This window comes from Rhodotorula toruloides (genome assembly GCF_000320785.1).
Source record: "Rhodotorula toruloides NP11 unplaced genomic scaffold Scaffold1, whole genome shotgun sequence".
Classification (NCBI taxonomy): Eukaryota; Fungi; Basidiomycota; class Microbotryomycetes; order Sporidiobolales; family Sporidiobolaceae; genus Rhodotorula; species Rhodotorula toruloides.
In genome coordinates this window covers 1,505,042-1,522,725 of record NW_015622961.1, presented here as the reverse complement: position 1 = coordinate 1,522,725, position 17,684 = coordinate 1,505,042, and the positions used below count along the sequence as shown (strand labels likewise).

The 17,684-nt window shown below is 62.2% G+C and overlaps 6 protein-coding genes across 6 annotated transcripts; 4 read left to right on the top strand and 2 right to left on the bottom strand.

The window, feature by feature from the left end:
* Positions 1–89: 89 nt before the first annotated feature.
* On the top strand, positions 90–1,531 carry RHTO_00614 (FAD synthetase; the record flags this gene model as incomplete). Its single annotated transcript, XM_016414298.1, has 5 exons — positions 90–259; positions 355–395; positions 488–1,022; positions 1,114–1,296; positions 1,441–1,531. 5 exons carry the CDS (start codon positions 90–92, stop codon positions 1,529–1,531), a joined length of 1,020 nt encoding a protein of 339 aa, XP_016277305.1.
* A 252-nt stretch (positions 1,532–1,783) lies between these two features.
* Positions 1,784–6,774, bottom strand: RHTO_00613 (alpha-mannosidase, glycoside hydrolase family 38 protein; the record flags this gene model as incomplete). The annotated part of the gene is made up of 22 exons (XM_016414297.1): positions 1,784–1,909; positions 1,968–2,538; positions 2,614–2,664; positions 2,719–2,816; positions 2,878–2,996; positions 3,059–3,066; positions 3,132–3,306; positions 3,366–3,702; positions 3,767–4,007; positions 4,068–4,375; positions 4,455–4,540; positions 4,628–4,840; positions 4,904–5,058; positions 5,120–5,154; positions 5,294–5,311; positions 5,403–5,569; positions 5,644–5,717; positions 5,799–5,860; positions 5,945–6,030; positions 6,112–6,323; positions 6,401–6,599; positions 6,684–6,774. The coding sequence occupies 22 exons, from the start codon at positions 6,772–6,774 to the stop codon at positions 1,784–1,786; spliced, it is 3,432 nt and encodes a 1,143-aa protein (XP_016277304.1).
* A 355-nt stretch (positions 6,775–7,129) lies between these two features.
* On the top strand, positions 7,130–11,173 carry RHTO_00612 (coatomer protein complex, subunit beta; the record flags this gene model as incomplete). The annotated part of the gene is made up of 11 exons (XM_016414296.1): positions 7,130–7,309; positions 7,781–7,851; positions 7,908–7,976; positions 8,095–8,116; positions 8,189–8,293; positions 8,352–8,468; positions 8,525–9,790; positions 9,855–10,487; positions 10,549–10,692; positions 10,758–10,833; positions 10,920–11,173. The coding sequence occupies 11 exons, from the start codon at positions 7,130–7,132 to the stop codon at positions 11,171–11,173; spliced, it is 2,937 nt and encodes a 978-aa protein (XP_016277303.1).
* A 275-nt stretch (positions 11,174–11,448) lies between these two features.
* On the top strand, positions 11,449–13,968 carry RHTO_00611 (zinc finger, RING-type protein; the record flags this gene model as incomplete). Its single annotated transcript, XM_016414295.1, has 5 exons — positions 11,449–11,550; positions 11,628–11,772; positions 11,836–12,032; positions 12,095–12,192; positions 12,255–13,968. 5 exons carry the CDS (start codon positions 11,449–11,451, stop codon positions 13,966–13,968), a joined length of 2,256 nt encoding a protein of 751 aa, XP_016277302.1.
* Positions 13,969–14,434: 466 nt separating this feature from the next.
* Positions 14,435–15,883, bottom strand: RHTO_00610 (TRAM/LAG1/CLN8-like domain-containing protein; the record flags this gene model as incomplete). The annotated part of the gene is made up of 7 exons (XM_016414294.1): positions 14,435–14,531; positions 14,659–14,696; positions 14,765–15,016; positions 15,077–15,094; positions 15,170–15,301; positions 15,433–15,579; positions 15,650–15,883. The coding sequence occupies 7 exons, from the start codon at positions 15,881–15,883 to the stop codon at positions 14,435–14,437; spliced, it is 918 nt and encodes a 305-aa protein (XP_016277301.1).
* A 255-nt stretch (positions 15,884–16,138) lies between these two features.
* On the top strand, positions 16,139–17,596 carry RHTO_00609 (uncharacterized protein; the record flags this gene model as incomplete). Its single annotated transcript, XM_016414293.1, has 7 exons — positions 16,139–16,199; positions 16,267–16,386; positions 16,442–16,842; positions 16,921–16,977; positions 17,095–17,226; positions 17,288–17,358; positions 17,458–17,596. The coding sequence occupies 7 exons, from the start codon at positions 16,139–16,141 to the stop codon at positions 17,594–17,596; spliced, it is 981 nt and encodes a 326-aa protein (XP_016277300.1).
* Positions 17,597–17,684: the final 88 nt, after the last annotated feature.

The window sequence follows — 17,684 nt, the reverse complement described above, 5'->3', positions numbered from 1 at the left end:
GCTCTCGTGTGGCTCGGACGTGGCTCAGACTCGCTCGCTGTGACTGTCAGACCGTGCTCGTCCTTCCCCGCCGTCCTCACGCCGCCGCGATGGCGCACTCGCTCCGCCCGGTCGCTTCCCCCGCCGACGCCGACGACAACCGCCAGTTCACCGCTGCAGACGCGCAGAGAGTGTACGCACTCGCCAGGGAGGACTCGAGACTCGGTACAAAGGTCCGCGAGGCACTGGATATCGTCGAACGCGCGCTGGACGAGTACGGGTGCGTCCTGTTCCGCCGAACTCCTCCCTCGGCAACTCGCCGCAACCTCGCCTGGCCCTTTCTAGACTCGCTAACCCTCGACACAACACGCGCAGACTCGAACAAATAGCCCTGAGCTTCAACGGCGGCAAAGACTGTCAGTACAGCCTCTCGAATCCCCCCACTCTCGCTTCGATTCCATCCGCTTCGCCCGCGAGTTACCGTGACTGACGGTGTTCACCCTCGCAGGCACCGTCCTCGTCCACCTCCTTGCCGCCGCCATCCTTCGCCGTCATAACCCCGCCCTCATCGACTCCCCCTCCTCCGCCTCCTCTCCCTCGACATCCTCCTCGTCGCTACCTCCCATTCCAACCATCTACGTCCGCTGCCCCTCCCCCTTCCCTCAAGTCGAAGCCTTCGTCTCCCTCTGCGCGCGGTGGTACGCGCTCGAACTCGAAGCCGTCGAAGGTGGGATGCGGGAAGCTCTCCAAGTCTACGTCGATCGGCGGAAATCTTCACTCGCGCTCTCGAACGGCTCGGGAGGACGAAGAGGGGAAATCAAAGCGGTCCTTGTTGGGACGCGCCGGAACGACCCGCATGGGGAACACCTCCGACCGTTCAGTCCGACGGACGCGGGATGGCCGGATTTCATGCGCGTCCACCCGATTCTGGATTGGAGCTATGGAGACGTTTGGGCGTTCTTGAGGGCCGAGACGTTGACCCTCGGTGACGGCGGCGAGGGAAAGCGGAGAGGACTCGAGTGGTGCGAGTTGTACGACTACGGGTGGGTCCTCTCTCCTTCTCTCCTCCTCTCTCATCCTTCGCTCTCCTCCTTCGCTCTCTGCCTTCTCTGCTGACGCGAAGACTGGGCGCAGCTACACCTCCCTCGGCTCAACACACAACACCTTCCCCAACCCGCTCCTCCGCGCCACCACATCCGGTCCGATCTCCCGACCCTCCTCTCCCACAGGCTCGACGGCGAAGACGGCGGGTCAGCCTCTAGGTGGTTGGAGACCGGCTTGGGAGTTAGTGGATGAGAGTGCGGAGAGGGCAGGTCGGTGAGTCGGGATTCATCTTTACTCGTGTGATCCGCGTGGTGTCGCGAGGTACTCGGGTCGCTTTCGGCCTTGGTGACTTGCTGCTGTGCCAGGTTCGCTGGATCGCGAGTCGAGTGCTGAACCGGTGCTCGCTTTGACCCGCAGGGAAACCTCCCTCTCGAAAGTCCTCGACCAGACACGCCCTTCTCCTTCCGCCGCAACGGCGAACGGCATGAACGGGTCGGAGAAGCGGTAGCTGCATTGACTGGCTCACGCAGGAAGTGCTAGACGGACTGAAGTGATCTAGACGGGACGGGCGGGAGCATGGGAGAAACGACGTTGTATCGACCCAGACGCAATGCACGAGCAGTACACATGCATCTTTGTACGAAGCAAACGAGAGTCGGTGGCATTTCAGGTAGACGGAAGAGAGAGGACAACGGGGCACAGAGTTAATCTGGACGAGACTCGGGACATAGGAACAGCGAGAGTTGATTGCGCCGACGGCTCAGGCGAGGGTGAGACGGACGGTGAGGATCTGGAAGGCGCGGAGGCGAGGGATGTCGATCGAGTGCGAGGAGGGGGACGAGTCGCTTGCGAGGACGTTGAGCGAGTCAATGGGGCGTTCAAGGAGCTGTGTCGGCAGTCCAGGTCAATGGAGAAGGAACGGTTGAGGACGAAAGCGCACGCACGTCGACAATCTCGGCCTTGACGACCTTCCTTCCCTCGGGCAGCTTCGCCTCGAGCTTGACCTTGCCCGCACCGCCATACGCCTCATACATGCGCAAGACGACCGTCTCGTTCTCGCCCTTCCTCTTCGCACCAAAGTGGTCGTCCTCGCCGCGCTTGATCGTATCGAGGATGACATTGCGCGCGCCTGTGAAGAAGAACGGACCTTCCTTCGGGCTCTTGCTCGACTTGCCGGGCAAGCGACGGATGTGAAGTGGGTAGTTGAACGCGCGCGCGACGTCCGGTACGTCCGATTCGGCGAACGCTCCCCGGTGCGGGTACACAGCGAACGAGAAGCGGTGCTGGCCTTGGTCCTGCTCGGCGTCCGGAATCGTCGCTGCACGGAGGAGTGACAGGCGCAGAGTGCTGTTCTCGCATGCGTGGCCGTACTTGCAGTCGTTGACGAGCGCGACGCCGTAGCCGAACTCGGACAGGTCGGCGTAGCGGTGCCCGCAGACTTCGAACTGCGCACGCTGCCAGGTCGTATTGCGGTGCGTTGGGCGCTGGCACAGGCCGAATTGGTTCTCGAAGGTGCTGTTGACGAGGGAGGATTAGCGCGCGAATGTCAGCGCAAGCAGGAGTGGCATGCGAAGGAGCGAGAGAACGCACGCAACATCGCCAGTCGGCGTGATGGCGAGCGGGAGCTCCCATTTGAGAAACCTGCAAGCGGTGAACGTGAGCCCTCTGTCAGGAGCAGGGCGCAGGAAGACGCACTCGTGGCGCTGATGCCAGTCGACCTGGACGTCGAAGCGGACGAGACTGAGCGCGTCGGCTTTAGTCGAGGGAGCCGCAGCGTCGAGCGAGATGGTGGCCTGCGCGAAGACTTCGTCAGCACAAGTCGTCAACACAGCGAACGGGACGCTTCGAACGCACCTTGATGACGCTCTTGCCGTAGTGGTAGGTCGCAAGGAGCGAGCTGCGTAGCGGACCGTCCTCGATGACTTTGACGGACGAGGCGTCGACCTCCTTCTTCGTCTCGAGGTGAAAGGCGTCTGCGAGCGACAAGGTCAGTCCGTGGCCCAGGCGAGAACGCATGTTGTGCGAGCTGGCGTACCGACATCCCTGCGGAATCGTGCCGGGTCAGCTTCCGGCAAGACGAGCAGGATCGTTGGCGCGGTCAGACGTACCAAGCATCCCAGTTGAGCGGGTGGTCTTGGAAGATGACGAAGCCGGCCGTCTTGCCGTCCAGAATGAGCTCGCGTTCGAGCTCCTTATCGAAGATGCTCGAGATGCGACCGTCCTTCGTAACGGTGACCTGGAGCTTGGGAGTCGAGAGAACAAAGTCGTCACCGACAGAGCGGGCTGCAGGATCTCCGTCCGTTAGAGAATAGATCTGAGGTGGCGAGAAGAAGCGGACACACCTCGCGAAGTCAGCTCGTTCGCACGCCGCATGACCTCCTCCATCCCGACCGGTCTCTCAATCAACGTCTCTCCCTCCTTGGTCGACTCGAACAAGATGTATGCCTCACCGTCCGCGCTGCGCTGGACAGCTGCATCGTCGAGCGCGCGAGCGGCGGCAAGCGGGACTTTGACGAGTTCGCGGCGGGTGCCGAGGGCGAGAGTGTCAATCGCGGCGAGGGACGAGTCGAAGCCGAAGGACGAGGAGGGGTACGAGGCGAGCGAGACTGACCCGGGGAGGAGGGCGGAGAGGGCGGCGTCGAGGAGAGTCGAGCCCTTCTCGGTCACGTTGGCGTAGATCTGCCAATTGCCAAGGTGTCAGCTCACGGCAGAGTCAACCTGTAGCGGAGAAGCGCCGACGCACCTTCTCGGCATCCTCGTAGACCATGCCGATCGCACTCCCCGGCAGGACGTCGTGGAACTGGCAAAGCAACATGTCCTCCCACAACGCGTCGATCTCGTCCTTCGGGTACGCATACGTCTTGCCGCTCTTCGTCTGGGCGTTGAAGACGGTCGCAAGGGTTGCGGCGAACTCGAGGTCGTGGAGAAGAACTTCGGTCTTGCGGTTGTGGCGCTTGATTGAGCCGTGCGAGGTGGCCGTCCCGCTGTGGGTTCAACAGCGTCAGCTCGATGTCACTGTCGAGGCGATTGCATGGTGAACGTACCGATGCAACTCGAGGTACAACTCTCCAACCCAAACCGGCAGCTTCTCCGCTTCCTTCGTCCTCTCCACGAGGTCCTCATAAAACTCATCTACCCCCTCGCCCATATGCACCTTTGGGATTTCGCCTCCGCCCATCTCGGCGTTGTTCGCAACCGCCCGGCAGCGCCGGAGGTTCTCGAGCATCGGGGCGAGGGGTCCGCCGCCGCCGTCGCCGTTGCCAAAGGTGAGGAGGCCGGTAGGGTGCGACTGGAGGGACTTGTGGTTGCGCCAGGTGTTGAGGACATCGTCGACCGAGGCTTGGGCCGTGTACTGTGCGAGATTTGGCCGCGATCAGCAACCGTTCCACGACGAAGGACGGTCGAGAGCGGAAGGAGTTATTGACACGCACCGTGTTCTGCGGGCACATGTGGACGACCATCTGCGTCTTGTCCTGCCCCTGCCAGCGGAAGCTCGTGTTCGGGAACTCGTTGAACTCTGCGCGGGTCGCGAAAACTCTGCATCAGCTCCCCTTCGCATGCACGAACGAAAGAAGTCGCTGCAGGACAAGAAAGAACAACGCACGACTCCACGACAACTTCTGGGTGAAGAAGAACTCCAACCCCGCCAACCTCGCAATCTGCGGACTGGCCGAATTGTACCCAAACGAGTCGGGCAACCACCAAGTCTTGCAGTACTGTCCGAAGCGGGAGTGGAAGTAGCGCTGGCCGTAGAGGAATTGGCGCGCGAGGGATTCGCCCGAAGGGAGGAGTTGGTCCGACTCGACCCACATGCCGCCTGTCCGCTCGCTCATCAGTACCTTCTTGGCTTTCCTCATCGCAAGGGAGGAGCGCGACGCACCGATCGGGATGAACTTCCCCTCCTGCACGCCCTTCCTAACCTTCTGGAAAAGCAAGGGATAGTCCTGCTCGAGCCACTTGAACTGCTGAGCCTGCGACGCAACGAAGCGGTGTTCGGGGTAGCGAGCGATGAGGTCAAGTTGGGTCGACCAGGAGCTGCGCCAACGATTCGGGTCAATGTTTAGATCGCGGAAGGAGGGGGAGGAGGAAAACGCACCGAGCGGTCTTTTGACGCGTAACGGAGAAGGGCCACTGCGACGTGAGCACGAGCGCGTCGAAGAGCAGAGCAGAGGGTCAGTTCGTTCGGCAGATTCGTTCGCTGAGAATCCGCCAAATCTCCCGCAAGAGCGAATCTTCGACCAAGCGTGAGGAGACGAAGAACAGAACGCACGAGCCACGCGGTGTCGATCTGTGCGTCCGCGTGTCAAGTCAATCTATCAGCGTCTCGTTCTGTGCGAGTGAGGTGAGGCGCGAAGCTGGACCTCCGCATCGCAACGCACATGACAATTCCCAATCGCCCAACTCGTCACGCTCTCCCTGCCCTTGTCGTAAACCTTCGCCTCTCCTCCTTCGCGCGTCCACTCCTCGCCGCCGAAGAGGTCCGCCGCGAGCGCGCGGCAGGTGGAGAGGGTGGCGAGGTCTGAGGGGTTGAAGGTGTTCATGATTGCTGCACGCACGCTTCACATCATTAGCTTTGAGCGGAAGAGAAAAGAAAGGGAGGAACAGGAGGAGACGACGCACCGTTCCCAACTTCGAGGCACTTCGCACCCAGCGGCGACCGGTCAGGCAAAGAGCGCGCGAGGTCCTTGATGACGCTGTGCGCATTCTCCACGTTAGCCTACCTCCAGCATGCGACTGCGAAGGTCAAGAGAATGAGGAGGGCTGGGCGGACGCACCGGAAGTCCCAGAGCAGACGCCACGCCTCCATCCTTGGGACAACAAGATCCGCGCTGTTCAGCTGCATCGCAATCCCCTCTTTCCATCAGTATCGTTCGCGCTCGGCGAAGGAAGTCGAATAAAAGGAAGATCGACGGAGACGCACGCGGTAGTACCGGTTCATGTCAGGCGGAGCGTTGGTCTCGGTCGATCCGTTGCCAAACATGGCGTTGTTCGAGACTTCGATGTAGACTGTCGCGCCCGATAATCGTCATCAGCCCAGTTCCTCCACAGAAAGGCGAAACACGGGAGAAGGAGAAAGGGGCGACTCACTCTTCAACCCAGTCTTCCACTGCTCCCTCGGGACCAACCACTCGACCCTCCTATCGATCCCAAAGCCGCCCGTGATGCCCTGCAACGGACAGCCCTCGGTATCAAAGATCATGGCTTCGCATGAGGGGTCGAATTCGAGTTGGATGCGCTCGGGAGGGTGCGAGGAGGTGAGCCAGGAAGAGGGAGGGCTAAGGGTAACGCGGAACCAGTGGCTTCACGAGGAGGCAAGACGAGCAGTCAGCGACTCGAGCGACAGGAAAGGTAGTATTTTGAAGATATCGGGACGCACTTGGTCCAGGACGGCCCGAGCATCATCCCCTTCTCGGCCTTGACGAACTTCTTCCTGATCGCCTCCTTGAAGGGCGTCTTCTCCCTCCCAGGCGAGTGCCACACCTCGAATTGGACGTGCTGAGGGTCATCGGTGCGGTGCTGGAAGAGGACCGAGGTGATGTTGGGGTAGTTGGAGTACTCGAACTGGTCCAGTCGGCCTGTGCGCAGCCCGTTGAGGCTCAGTCAGCGAGAGGAGAGCGACTCGCTGCCCCCACTTCGCGAGGAGGAGAACGAGGACGCACCGAGGGTCAACCCGCGAAAGTGCTGTGCGCGAGGTCCGTCGTTGTTGATCATCGGGTATGACGGAGGCGATGGTGGGCCGTGCATGGCCATGGCTGGCGAGGGAGCTTGTACCCTTAGTGTCGGGTGGGGATGAGGAGGGGGCGGGTTGGAAGGGGAGGAGCGAGCGTGGGAGCAGCGGTGGCAGTCAGTGGACAGTCCTGTCAGTCTTTTCAGCACACTGGTGCTGTCACTCCAGCTGAGCGAGTGCGAGGGAGTGAGCCAACCGTCGTCCTCCTCATCGCTCTCGCTCTTGCACCTCGCCCAGCTCGCCCGCTCATCGAGGGCGACTCGTTCGCGTGCTCAGCAGACTCGCAGCGTTCTCTACACCACCCTTCGTCCAACTCTCACCCCCGCACACCCTCTCACTCGCCCACACACCCCCTCACATCGCGTGTCCACCCACACCATGGCGACCTCCTCCTCCTCCGCACCGTGCTTCACCCTCGTGGCCGAAGATCCCGCGTCGGACTCGCTTGCATCGCTGCAGACGGCCGACCTCCGCGCCGCGCTCGAGAAGGGCACGGACGAACTCAAGCTCGACACGCTGAGGAGGATCATTGTCGCGACACTCAATGGACAGCCGCAGGTCAGTGCGGTCCTCTCCATGGTTTGAGGGCTCGGCTGGACGCGCGCTGGAGGTCTGGGGGCCAGCTTGAGAGGGCGAGGCTTCCGAGGTCGGGACACAGGCAGAGTGGGGTGGGACAAGTTACAGAAGCGGGCGTTGGCTCGCATACGGCGCAATTGATGGGCGAGAAGTCTCGCTTCCTCCCGAGCGACGCCATTTGGGAACGCGGACGTATCGGGATGGACAGCGGATTCAGGTGGTGGAGGAGGACGAACCGGATTCTGCTGAGCCTGTCGCGCGATAGCTCCTGGGTTGTCGGCATCGCCACCGAACGGAACGGGCGGGCTCCTTGTGGGAGATGGGAGCAGACGCCGCGCAGCTTTCGTGCCCCACTGGCGGGTTCTCACGCATCCCGCCTGCCCATTCCGCAGACATGTTCCCTCCCTTCTCTCACAAGCAGCGTACTAACGTTTTCTTCTACCGCACACGCAGCCCGCCCTCCTGATGCCCATAATTCAATTCGTCCTCCCCTCCAAATCCAAGCAAATCAAGAAACTCCTCCAGTGCGTCCCTTTCCCTTTCCCATCCTCTCTAGCACGTACTCACAGGTTGTGTGCAGCTTCTACTGGGAGATCTGCCCCAAGTTGGATGAGAATGGCAAGTTGAAGCAGGAGATGATCTTGGTTTGGTGAGTTTTCGGTCCGCCTCTCCTTCGGTTGTTGCTCGGTGTGCGACCTTATGCCATGCACATCGATGCGAACAGCAGCGAGACTGATACTGACGCGTGGCACCTCTCCCTCCCGCAGCAACGCCATCCGAAACGACCTCGTCCGTCTCCCCCGTCTCCCCCGTCTCCTTCTCCCGCTTCCCAGCTAACTCGCTTCGCTCGCCGGCACGCAGCAACACCCGAACGAATACATCCGCGGCGCGACCCTCCGCTTCCTCCAAAAGATCCGCGAGCCCGAACTGCTCGAGCCGCTCGTGCCCACCTGCCGAGCCTGCCTGGTTCGTCGCGCTCTCTTCCCCTCGACGATCCTCTCCGCTGACAACGGCGCGGCGATAGGAACACCGACACAGCTATGTGCGCAAGAATGCGGTCATGGCCATCTTCCAGATTTACAAGAACTTTGAGTACCTCATCCCGGACGCGCCCGAGTTGATCCAGACATTCATGGCCGCGGTGCGTTGCGCTCGCTCGCCACATCGCGAACGACGGCTGACAAGAGACTGCCGCAGGAATCGGACACGACGTCGATCCGGAACGCGTTCACGATGCTCCAGGCGGTCGCCCCCTCGCGCGCCGTCGAGTACTTCCTCTCGATCTACGACCAGGTCGCCAACCTCGACGAGATGATGCAGCTCTCTGTGATCGAGTTGATCCGCAAGAAGGCGCCCTCGGCAGCAGAAGGTTCGCTCAAGGCGCGCTACATCAAGTGTATCTTTGAGCTGCTCAATTCGGGCTCGCACTCGGTCAAGTACGAGGCAGCGGCGACCCTCACGACCTTGACGCAGAACCCGGCAGCCGTCAAAGCCGCTGCATCGTGCCTCGTCCAGCTCGTCCTGAGCGAGCCCTCGAACAACGTCAAGATGATTGTCCTTTCGCGCGTTGCGGCGCTGCACCAGAAGCACGAACATGTCCTCGACGACCTCGTGACGGACCTCTTGCGCGTGCTTGCGAGCCCGGACATGGACGTCCGGAAGAAGGCGCTCGCGATCGCGATGGACATGGTCAACGGCAGGAATGTCGATGATGTCGTCGGGTTTCTCAAGAAGGAGCTTGCGCGCACGACGGACCCGTCGTTCGACAAGGCGACCGAGTACAGGCAGTTGTTGATCCAGACGATCCACACCTGCGCGATTCGTCACTCGGAAGTCGCCTCGTCCGTCGTGCACGTACTCATGGACTTCCTCGGGGACGCATCGAACGCCTCGGCCGTCGACGTCGTCGCCTTCGTCCGCGAGGTCGTCGAAAAATTCCCGGACCTCCGGCAAGGGATCGTCGCCAAGTTGCTCGACACGTTCGGCGAGATCAAGAGCGGCAAGGTGTTCCGTGGCGCGATGTGGATCGTCGGAGAGTACGCCGGGAGCGTCGAGGAGGTCCGTCAGGCGATGCAGCAGGTCCGCAAGGTCATCGGCGAGGTGCCCATCCTCGCGTCCGAGCAGCGCCTCCTCGACCAGGCCGAACAAGACGCGGCAGCCGAGGCGGACCAGGTCAACGGCGACTCGGCGCTCGTGCAGAAGCCTACCGCGACAAGCACGACCCGCGTCCTCGCAGACGGGACCTACGCCACCGAGACGGTCTTCTCGTCGTCCTCGGCGACCGCAGCCGCCTCGCTCGAGGCTGTCAAAGCTGCCGCCAAGCCTCCCCTCCGCGCGCTCATCCTCGGCGGAGACTTTTACACCGCGACTGTCCTCGCGGCGACGCTCACCAAGCTCGTCATGCGCTTCAAGGAGCTTGTCGGTGCGGGCGAGGCACGCGCTGTCAACGAGTTGCGGGCCGAGGTGCGTTTCGCCTCCTTCGCGTCTCGCAACAGCTCACTGATTTATCGCTCGCTCTCGTTCGCAGTGCATGCTCATCATGACCTCGATCATCCGCGTCGGCCAGTCCCACTTTGCGTCGGTGCCGATCGACGAGGACGCGCAAGAGCGCATCATGTCGTGCCTCCAGGCGCTCGCCGAGCTCGACAATGCCTCCGCCGGGTCAGACCGCGCGCGCGTTGTCGAGGAGATCTTCCTCCGCGACACGCAGGCGGCGTACGCCAAGATGGTCGAGCACGAGGAGAAGAAGGCGCTGGAGAAGAAGAAGCGCGAGGACAAGGCGCAGGCTGTCCAGGCGGACGACTTGATCCAGTTCCGCCAGCTCGCGAAGAAGCAGCCTGGTGCGGACGCCGCCGACGAGTACGAGACCGACTTGACCAAGGCGACGGGCGCGACGGACGCGGCCAAGGACGACTTTGTCTCGAAGCTGCAGCGTGTCGTGCAGCTGACGGGCTTCTCGGACCCGGTCTACGCCGAAGCCTACGTTCACGTCCAGGGCTTCGACATCCTCCTCGATGTCCTCATCGTCAACCAGACGCTCGAGACGCTCCAAAACTTGACGTGCGAGTTTGCGACGCTGGGAGACCTCCGCCTCCTCGAGCGACCAGTGCCGTACACACTCGGCCCGCAGAGCTTCCAGAGCGTCAAGGCGACCATCAAAGTGCGCGCCGAGCCCTCTCTTCCCCCAGGATGTTCTTGCTAACCCATTCTCGCCGCCGCAGGTCTCGTCGACGGAGACGGGCGTCATCTTCGGCAACATCTTCTACGACGGCGCGCACACGACCGACAGCCACTGCGTCGTCCTCAACGACATCCACATCGACATCCTCGACTACATCACGCCGGCGTATTGTAACGAGGGGCAGGTGCGTCCCGAGACTGAGCTGAGTGGGCGTTCCCAGCGGGCTGACTCGCTTGATGGCGCACGCAGTTCCGGAGCATGTGGACCGAGTTTGAGTGGGAGAACAAGGTCAACGTCAACACGAGCATCGACGACTTGCGAAGCTGTGAGTCGCGACTTCTCCCCTCGCCGTAAAGCCTGCGCATGTTCGCGGAAATGGAAGGCTGAGCGCTTCACCTCCGCGACTCGCAGACCTCCAGCACATCATGTCGTCGACGAACATGGCGTGCCTCACGCCCGACGCGGCGCTCGAGGGCGACTGCGGCTTCCTCTCGGCGAACCTGTACGCGCGGTCGCTGTTCGGCGAGGACGCGTTGGCCAACTTGTCGATCGAGAAGCTCGCCGACGGGACGTTGCAGGGCCACGTCCGCATCCGGAGCAAGACGCAGGGTATCGCGCTCAGCCTCGGCGACCGGATCACCATCTCGCAGAAGAACCTCCCGTAGATTCCCTCTCGCTCGCTCGCTTCCTCTTCGTTCGCCGCGCCTCGTGTATACCTCTTTCGCTGCAGTCCAATTGGTTGTCTACTCGCCCAGAGCACTCCTCCAGCGAGTTGACCTCGACGCCTTCGGACACCTCCTCTTGACCTCTTGCGCTCGCCCGCCGTCAGAGGCTCACCACCTCTGACAAGCTTCCTGACTCGCTCTTACGACTGCTCCTGTATCCTTGCTACGCTCGCCGTCCTTCCGAGCGCCCGCCCCGCCGTTGTCGCCGCCTCACGATGCCTCTTGACGCGACCTCGCCAATCAAGCCCGTTGCGGCTGCTCCGACGCCATCGAGGAGGAATGGCGGTCGCCAGAGGGATCAGCAGGACCTGAATCACGTACGTCCGACGCCTTACCTGTCCACGTTCGCTGTACGACGCTCCTCGCTCACTCCGCCACTCCTTGGTCATCGCAGCTCTTGGGCTTCACGCTCCCGCCGAGGGCTCCGCCGCCGCCGACCCACCTCCCACGACGCTCGAACCGCCGCAACCCGAACTACGTCGCGTTCGACCGGTCCCGCTTCGTCCACCAGTTCCGCTTCATCGTCCGGCCTGATCGCGGTGCGTTCCCGCGCTCACTCGCGCTCCAGAGATTGTCGCTCATCGTTTGGACTCACCGCGCAGACTACACGGCCCACTTTGCGGACCCCGACATCCACCTCGACTGGAGCGACATCCTCCAGGTCATCCTCCCCACTTCGGCTTCCGCGCTCTCGTCTGTCACGACCGCCAAGCTCGACCAGGGGACGGATGGAGCGAGCGCGGGCGGAGGGATACCGGCGTGTCCGATCTGCTTGAGCGAACCGACCGCGGCGAGGATGGTCCGTTCGGTTGTCTCCCTCCTTTGCTGTTCTCGGGGCTCACTCCCTTGCGTTCGCGACAGACCAAGTGCGGACACGTCTTCTGCTACCCTTGCGTCCTGCACTACCTTGCCTTGGCCGACAACGGCGCCAAGTCGCGGAATTGTCCTGTCTGCCATGAGTGAGTTTCACTCGCTCCTGCTCGAGGCGCAATAAGCGAGCTCATCAGCGTTTTCTCCGCAGCTCCATACACGCCAAGGACCTCAAGTCGGTCAAGTGGTTCGACCCGACCTCGAGTTCCGGCCTCCCTCCTCCGCCTCCTTCCCTCACTCAGCCTCTCGCTGACATGGACGACGACCTCGCCCGCGCTCTCGAGCTCTCGAAGCTCGACGCACACCCACACGCCTCCACTTCCAACCCTCAATCCTCCGCTTCATCGCGCGGCGAAAAGCTCAAAATGCGCCTCATCCGCCGGCCGCAAATGACGACCCTCGCCCTCCCCCGCTCCGCAACCTGGCCCTCCGACGCCGTCCCACCCCTCCGCGCGCCGTGGCAATTCACACCCGACGCTTTTACCTACGCCAAGTTCATGCTCGGCGCGCCGGACTATATGCGCGACGAGTTACTCGCGCAGAAGGCGGAGCTGGAGCGAGAGATCCTCACGCTCCGGCGGTTTGGGCGGCGAGGCGGGACGGACGAGGAGCTGGGCATTGTTTTCGTCGATGCTGCGTTGCGCAAGGTCGACGAGCAGCTCGCCAAGGCTGAGGCGCTCAAGACGACGAGTGTCATGACGGCGCGGAAACGCTCGTTGCGCGAGATCCAGCAGGTGCAGGAGGTCAAGGGCAAGGCGGACGAGGCGAGCAAGTTGCCGTCCGTGACCGACACCAGCTCGAGCGAGGTCGAGCACGAGGGAGAGGCGCGGCCTGCCCCAGCCCTACCCGCCCCAGTCCCCGTATACGACCCCGTCCCGCTCGACTTCCTCCAATCACGCGGCACGACACCCCTCTCTACTGCCGCACCCGTCTTCGTCCCCTCCTCGCCGCCCTCGTCCCGCTCCTCGGTCCCTCCACCCGTCCCGCTCTCGCCGCCCCGAAACCGTCCCCATCAACGTCGCAACGTCCTCGCCCCTCCTCCGCCGGAAGAAGACCCCGCCTACTATTTCTACCAAGCCGCGACCGGCCAACCGATCTTCCTCCAGCCGCTCGACATCCGGATCCTCAAGTCGCATTTCGGGACGTACCAGTCCATGCCGAACGAGATCGAGGTGGTCGTCGAGGGCGCAGACGAGGGGTCGATGAATGACGAGTTGAGGAGACGGTGCAAGTGGTTGAGCCACTTGCCGATCGCGAGCGACGTCGTCTTTGTCGAGGCGGACTTGGGCGCGCTCGTCCCCCGCAAAGCGTTGGAGCCGTACGCGACGGCACTCAAGCAGCGACGGAACAAGCGGCGAAACAAGGCGAGGAAGGAGGACCGCGCGAAAGCGGAGAGCGAGTTGAAGGCCGCCGAGCAGATGCCGGTGTTTGAGTCGACCTATGCGTTTGGGGCATCGATCGTGCCTGCGTCCGCGTCGAGTTGGGACGACGTCTCTGCGTTCCCTGCTCCGCCACTCGCCTCGTCTCCTCCGCTTCCCTCACAACCCGCCCGACCCCCTCCCACGCCCTCATCCTGGTCCCGCCCCTCGTTCGCTTCCGCACTGCACGCCTCCTCCCGCTCTTCGCCCTCTTGGTCCCACGCTTCCCACGCGGCGCACGACGACGACTTTGACGATCGCTGGGACGAGTTTGAGGAACGACTCGGTCGTCAGCGCGCCTCGACGCCTCGGACTCACTCGAGCGGGAACATCAATGTTGGAGAAGGCGGCGGGCAAGCGAAGAGCGCAGGAGGAGGGGGGAGGGGAAAGAAGGGGAAGAAGGTGACGCTGCATTTGAGCGGGGCGGCCTTGCGTGGGACGGGGTAGTAAAGGTCCCGCGGTTGTACTTGTCCCGAGGCTCGTAGACGCTCCCGTATGACTCGCTTTTCGCACCCCGTCCATCATGATCCGATATTGTCGCTTGTAACGCACTCCCAACCCCTCCATCGCGCACGTCGTCTCCTCTCTTCCCTTGGTCTCGGAGTGGTCGAAGCGCTCTTCGAAATCGCTCTCACCGCGCGGGTAGCCGCGGCGGCAGCACGCTGGAAGGAGGCCAGCTTGCGACACGGTCTCGTTCGCTCTTCCCTCGGCGCTCTCCCGCCGCCCAGCGCTGCCCTCTCAAGAGACATAGACATCAACAACACACTCCGTACGCGAAGAAGAAGAGAACGGAACAGCACGCGTGCTTGACAACCCTCGCACCTCGATCCTTCTCTACAATCCCTCCTGCCCTTGCCCGTCGCCCTTCCCCCCGCCTCCGCGAGTGAAACGGGCGGAGAACGGTGAACAAGCTTTATTCGCCCTTGACCCTCCGTTCCTGTCCCTCGCCGAGCTTCCCATCGACCGGGACCGGTTTGCGCTGTGCGGATTTTGAGGCGGGGGGTACGAAGCTGTGCTCATCTCTCATCGAACCGTCAGCGTCTGAGTCGAGAGCTAGGGGTGGAAAGGCGAGGGGGGGAAGGGGGGAGAGGTTGGGAGAAAGAGAGAGAGAGAGAGAGGGAATGCAGGACGCCGCACCGTTTCTTCAACGCGAGGATCATCAACCTGAACCAATACTGTCCTCCTCTTACCCACCATCAGCACTCTTCTCAGAAAGAAAGGGGACGAATGGGCGGGGACTCACGAAATTCAACCCGTTAGCCGACAAATTCAGTCCCAAATACACCCACCTCACCCACCCCGCCTGCTCCACCCTCTCCTTCAACACCTTCTCCGCGTCTCCGGGAACCATCAATTTCCAGAATGTCCACGACGTGTAAGTCCCAAAGACGAGGCGGGCGGCGATGTAGGATGTGACGAGGCAGAGTCCGTTGAGCATTTGGAGGGGGGAGCCGGTGAGGTGGAGTTTGTCGAGGAGCCAGTGGGCGTTGAGGAACTGTCAGGGGGGTGGAGTGTTAGCGAGGGAGCGAAGGAGGATGGGAGAGGAGGAACGCACGATAGTCGACAACTCCCACTAGCACCACGCACAAACACACCAAAACCGTCAGCTCCCCCCTCTCACTCATCAAGAACGAAAGAGCGGACGCACGATGAGGAACCTCGGCCCGCACCACAAGACGAACGGCCGGAGGGTGAAGGTGAAGGCCACGAGGCAGGTTGCGCCGTGGAGGAAGAAGCCGAGGCCTTGGGTTTGGATGTGGCGGAAGGTGACGAGGGCGTCCTACCGAGTGAGCGGAGGGAGCGTTAGCGACTGGAGCGAGCGAGGTGCGTTTCGAGATTCGGGAGAAGGGAGTTTGTTCGGAAGAAGTTCGGCGGGCGGAAGGCGAGAGAAAGCGTCGGGCGCCCACGCACCCAGATGAAGTACCCGATCGCGATCGCGCTCAGTCGCTGTTCGGGGAGCGCGACGCCATAGAGCGGGTCGAGGTCGAGTTCGGGGGATGGGTGGCGGAGGAGGTGGATTGCGATTGGGGTGGCAATGAAGGCGTAGAGCCAGCCGACCTGCCGAGCAAAGCGACCGTCAGCTCAGTTTGGCAGAGTGAGGAGGAGAGAGAGAGGGATGTGGACGGACCATGTGCAGGTCCCAATCATCGCGCTTCCTGCGTTCGGTCGGGTAGTACCTCCCGAACACGCGCGGGCTGAGTACGGCGCTGATTCGCTGTGCTGCAAAGGACGCGGCGAGGGAGAGGAGGACGAGGTGCGCGACAGGTGGGAGGGCGGTGAGTGTGAGCGAGTTGGCGATGGGCTGGACGAGGGAGACCCAGTGTGCGGGTGGTGTGAGCGAGGGCGACTCGATCCACGACATCCTGCACAGTGCACGAAGACGAGGAGCGAGAAGAGCGAGTCGCAGTCGGAGACGAACGAGACCAAGTTCACCGACAGTCGGCCATTACTGCGCGGTGTGGTGTGGGAACAGGACAGAGTGTAATGCTACACACTCATTAGGATTGTCCACTACCAAGCACTCGCACCTTCACCCGCTCCACCTGCTCGCCGTCATCAGTCGACCGTCGACCCGCTTCTCTCGCTTCGACTTCTCCCAACCCAGCTAACGAGCGAGATGGCGCCCGTGCTCAACTGCCACCCAGGCTCACTCAACGTCTTTGCACTCAAACTCAAGCGTGCGTCCCCCGTCTCCCCATCCCACAAGCCACCTCGCCTTGACCCTTCGATCGCACACACCAACAGCAACCGACACCGTCTCGTCCCTCAAGGCGCGCATAGCGAGGAAACTCGCTGTGCCGGACGAGGGGAGCGAGATCAGCATCAAGTACCTCTGGTGCGACGTCTTCTACACCCTCGACGACGGTTCGTCCCTCCCCCTCCTCCCACTAGCTCTCCAACTGATGGAACGCGAGCGCAGACGACGACTTCGAAGTGTTCCTCTCGCGCCACTCCCACTCGCCCGAAGTGACCCTCCTCCTCTCGTCCCCTCACATCCCAACCAAGAACCCCTCGATCGCGTCCCTCTCGTCCCTCCCTTCGTCCTCCTCTCCCGCCAAAGCCGACTCGTCAAGCCTGTATTCAGAAGGCGGTCGAAGCGCGATGTTGTATGGCCGCCAAGACACGAGAGAGTTGAGGAACGGAACGAGCATGCACCTCGTCGTCTCGTCCTCCTCCAACGCTCCCGAGTCGGTCAAGTCTGGACGGAGCGGGGGGAGCACGATCGGACCCAAGAGCACGAAGAAGGGCGCCTCGGGAACGAAGTCGCTTGCCCCGAGTGTCCCGGAACACAAAATCAAGTTCGAAGAGTTCCACAATCAGGTGCGTCCTCCCCGCCCCATCCCTTCCCTTCAAGAAGCTGAGAGTAGCTCTCCTGACAACCTCCTCGCTCGCTTCCAGCTTGGAGTCCGCACCTTCATAGGCTCGATCGGACCCGTCGAGAACGTACGGATGATGGTGCGCCCACTCTCCTTCTCCCACAAGCTCCCCTCTCCCCAACGAGCTCCCCTCCCTCTCCCGAAGAAGCTCTCCCCTCCCTCCCTCCCCTCCCGCTCGCTAACGCTCGCGGGGCAGATGAAATCCGGCCACCGACACTGCTACATGTCACGCACCTTCGCGCTCCAACACTCGTTCATCCCCGCGGACGCCGCACCGGGGTTCTATGGGTTTGGGGGGATCACGGATTTGGGGGTTTGGCCTATCAAGGTTTGTCCCTTCTCCCTCTCCCTTTCCGCTGCGCGGGAGATACTGAGGATTGGTCGAGTAGGTCGGGACAAAGACGGTCGAACAACGTGTGATGCTCGTCGAGAACTCGTATTTCCCCGTCATCCTCGGCCGGTCCGTCCCCCCTTCTCCCTCTCTTCCCTCCCCAGAAGCTCCCACCTCCTCTCTTCTCCTCGGACTCGACACTCGCTAACGCTTCGTGTGAGTATGTAGGTCATTCATGGAACGCCGCGGCGTCCGTACCGACCCACTCGACCCGACGCGCGTAGTCTTCATGGACACGAACGAGGTGGTGCCGACCGACCTTGTGGTTGTGAAGGATAGGGATGGGAGTGTGGTGCCTATTAGTTGAGAGGGAGGGAGGGAGGGGGAGGAGGGGGAGGGAGGAGATAGACCCTGTTTTTTCCCATAGCTTCTCGTCGTTCGCAGAATCCGCTTAA